The sequence below is a fragment of the Limulus polyphemus genome, unplaced genomic scaffold (genome assembly GCF_000517525.1).
Source record: "Limulus polyphemus unplaced genomic scaffold, Limulus_polyphemus-2.1.2 Scaffold1009, whole genome shotgun sequence".
Classification (NCBI taxonomy): Eukaryota; Metazoa; Arthropoda; class Merostomata; order Xiphosura; family Limulidae; genus Limulus; species Limulus polyphemus.
In genome coordinates, this window is record NW_013666619.1 from 246848 (window position 1) to 250055 (window position 3208).

The 3208-nt window shown below is 32.4% G+C and overlaps 1 protein-coding gene across 1 annotated transcript in view; it reads right to left on the reverse strand.

Annotated features, from left to right (window-relative positions):
• Positions 1 to 3208, reverse strand: part of LOC106461676 — a 73344-nt gene that overhangs the window by 38050 nt on the left and 32086 nt on the right. Inside the window, exon 4 of the mRNA XM_013921521.2 lies at positions 2808 to 2913. Within this exon, the coding sequence (XP_013776975.1) occupies positions 2808 to 2913 (106 nt within the window). The remainder of the gene's footprint in view (positions 1 to 2807; positions 2914 to 3208) is intronic.

Consider the following 3208-nt stretch of genomic DNA (forward strand, 5'->3'; position numbering starts at 1 on the left):
AGACTGAAAGTAGCCTTTATATCAGCTGAAATACAATGCGAGCCTTCAAAATGTGGTAAGTGTGTTGTACAGAAACAAAGGCAAAACGTTACAGAATTTGTCAAAAAAGCATATTATGCATATTTTGGAATAAAACTTGTGAACCAAGACAAATCATGGGCTCTGCACATAGTTTGCACCGTTTGTGTCGAAGAGTTGAGACAATGGACTAAAGGTAAGAAAAAGTCTTTGCCTTTTGGAATTCCAGTGGTCTGGTGTAAGCCTAGAAACCATGGAGATGACTGCTATTTTTGCTCATATAACATGAAATGCTACAACACTCGAAATAAAAAGGAAAGTTCTTATCTAAACCTCCAATCTGCTATAAGATCTGTTGCTCATGAACATGTACCTACTATACCAGAGACTCTTGATACAGTTTCATCTGATTCTGAATCTTATGCCAATAGAAATGAATATAGGGATTGTTTTCAACCTGAAATGTCTGGTGAACCACAACTTTTCATACAAAGTGAACTTAATGATTTGGGCCTTCCAAAGGATTCTTCAGAGAATTTGGGGTCCAGACTTCGGGTTAAGAACGTATTTTCTCCAGGGACATCATTTTACTGGTACAGAAATCATGAGAAAGAGTTTATACCATACTTATCACATGAATGTTCACTGGTTTATTGCAACAATATTGTTGAATTAATACCAATAGCTAGGAGCTGTAGTTTATGAACCAAGTGAGAGGAGATTGTTCATTGATTCTTCCAAAAGAAGTCTAAAAGAGGTTCTACTTCACAATGCTCATTCAGTTCACTTGAAGGAAACGTATGAAAATCTCAAATTTCTTCTTAATAAGGTCAAATACAGAGAACATAAATGGCTACTCTGTGGAGACTTAAAAGTCCTTTGTATGTTGTTGAGTCAACAATCCGGTTATACAGGATTTCCATGATTTTTGTGTGAATGGGACAGCATAGCACAAAATCAACACTGGATAAAGAAGCAATGGCTCAAATTTCTTCTTAATAAGGTCAAATACAGAGAACATAATTGGCTACTTTGTGGAGACATAAAAGTCCTTTGAATGTTGTTGAGTCAGCAATCCAGTTATACAAGATTTCCATGATTTTTGTGTGAATGGGACAGCAGAGCACAAAATCAGCACTGGATAAAGAAGCAATGGCCACGTAGAGTCAGCCTGATACCAGGATCGAAAAACATTGAATATTAAAGTTTGGTTGACACAAAGAAAGTCCTATTACCTCCGCTTCACCTAAAACTGGGCTTGATGAAACAGTTTGAAAAGGCCTTATACAAAAATGGTGACTGTTTCAAATATCTATGTGGGCAATTCCCAGCTCTTTCAGAAGTCAAACTTAAAGACGAGGGCCTCAGATTAGGAAATTGACTTTGGATGTGCAGTTAGAAAGGAAAATGAAAAAAGTTCAAAAAGAAGCATGTATTGCCATTAAATATGTTACTGACAAGTTTTTAGGAAACAACAAGGACCCAAGTTACGAAAATATTGTCAATAACATGCTCGATAAATTCAAAAAGTTGGGTTGTAATATGAGCTTGAAAGTTCATTTCTAACACTCACACATTGACCATTTCCCTGAAAATCTCAGTTCCATCAGTGAAAAACAAGGGGAAAGGTTTTATCAAGACATCAGGAAAGGTGGTGCATCAGCATGATGGCTGATTACTGCTGGTCATTGAAACGAGATGCTCCAGACGCAATACAGAAAAGAAAGACCACAACCCATAATTTTGGGATTAAAAAGACATAGATTTCACAAAAAAAAGGAAAAAAAAAAGAAGGATTAATGAAGATGCAGATCATTTGCCATCAGTGTTCTTCCCCTTTCTTCAGTTTGTTTGTATTTTTGTTAATAAACATGATAATAAAAAATTTTCATTGTGGTAAATGATATAATAATTTGATCTAAATAAGTTTATTTTTTCTTCTCGATTTGCAAAAAATCCTTACAAGATAGAAAAAATTATTATTGTTTTCGAAATCTGTATAGCTGAATGATGGAAAATCTGTTATAAATACCAAAACAACTTTTATTTGCAGGCTGTGTTATTTTTGTGACATTACTCAATTTAATCATAATTTCAATTACTGTATTAGCAGCAGTTGCCACAGACACAAAAGATTAACTAAAATATATACATAATGTAGTTACTTAGGAAAACCAATTGATATTTTTGAATTTTCTTGTAGCTTATTATTCTTAGTACAGTCATGATACACAGTGTACAGGAAATATACATCTTTGATAAAAAAAAATTATGATTGTTTGAGAACGATATTTCTATCATTTTTTACATTTTCTTATTTAATATTATGTAAATATATTTTAGGTTTCTGAGATCTTAATGAACACTCGAATTACCAATGTTTTCATGCCATTCACTACCAGTAGGGTCTGCATATTATGTCATATTGAGTAGTTTTACATTTTTGCCTATTACAAAATTCAGTGTAAAGACCTGCCTGAAAAATAGAGAGAAATCACCCTTCCTCTATATAAAAGTACATGGAATACCTCACCAGTAACAAATCAGATTAACTGCAACAATGATGTTATTTTTTTTCTTCAATTTGTTATCATGATTTGTGTGTTATTAGGGAGACTGTAACCAATAAAGTTATGGATCTAAAAGAAATTTGATAATTAAACAATTCAAAAAAATGTGTATCAACAACAAGTATTATTAATTCTACAGTTAACCATTATTAACACTGTTTCATAGAAAGCAGTTTTTGATTTATCTACTAAAGAATCTTCCATACGTTATGAACTTACCTCTACAATAATGCATAAGCATTAATACTTCATACACCCCCCCTCCAACATGTGTGATATTCGAATCTATTAAACCAATAATATTTTTGTGACCTCGGAGACTACTCTGTAAATTAGAGTAAAAAAAAAAGCAATTACACATTAACATACATAAATTGATTAAATTATAAAATTACAATTCAGTTTAATATTCTGTTTGTTTCTTCTACATTAATCTATAAGCACTACAACTTTTAAGTTCTACTACTTAAGCGTACTTTTGACCAATGCTCTTATTTTGAAATTATATACACGTTTCTAAAGTTTTTGAATAAGCTGAGAACATACACTGAGTGGTCACAAGTAAATAGACACCTAATTTTTCGCATTTAACTGATTTATGATAACTAATTTGTGTTCAC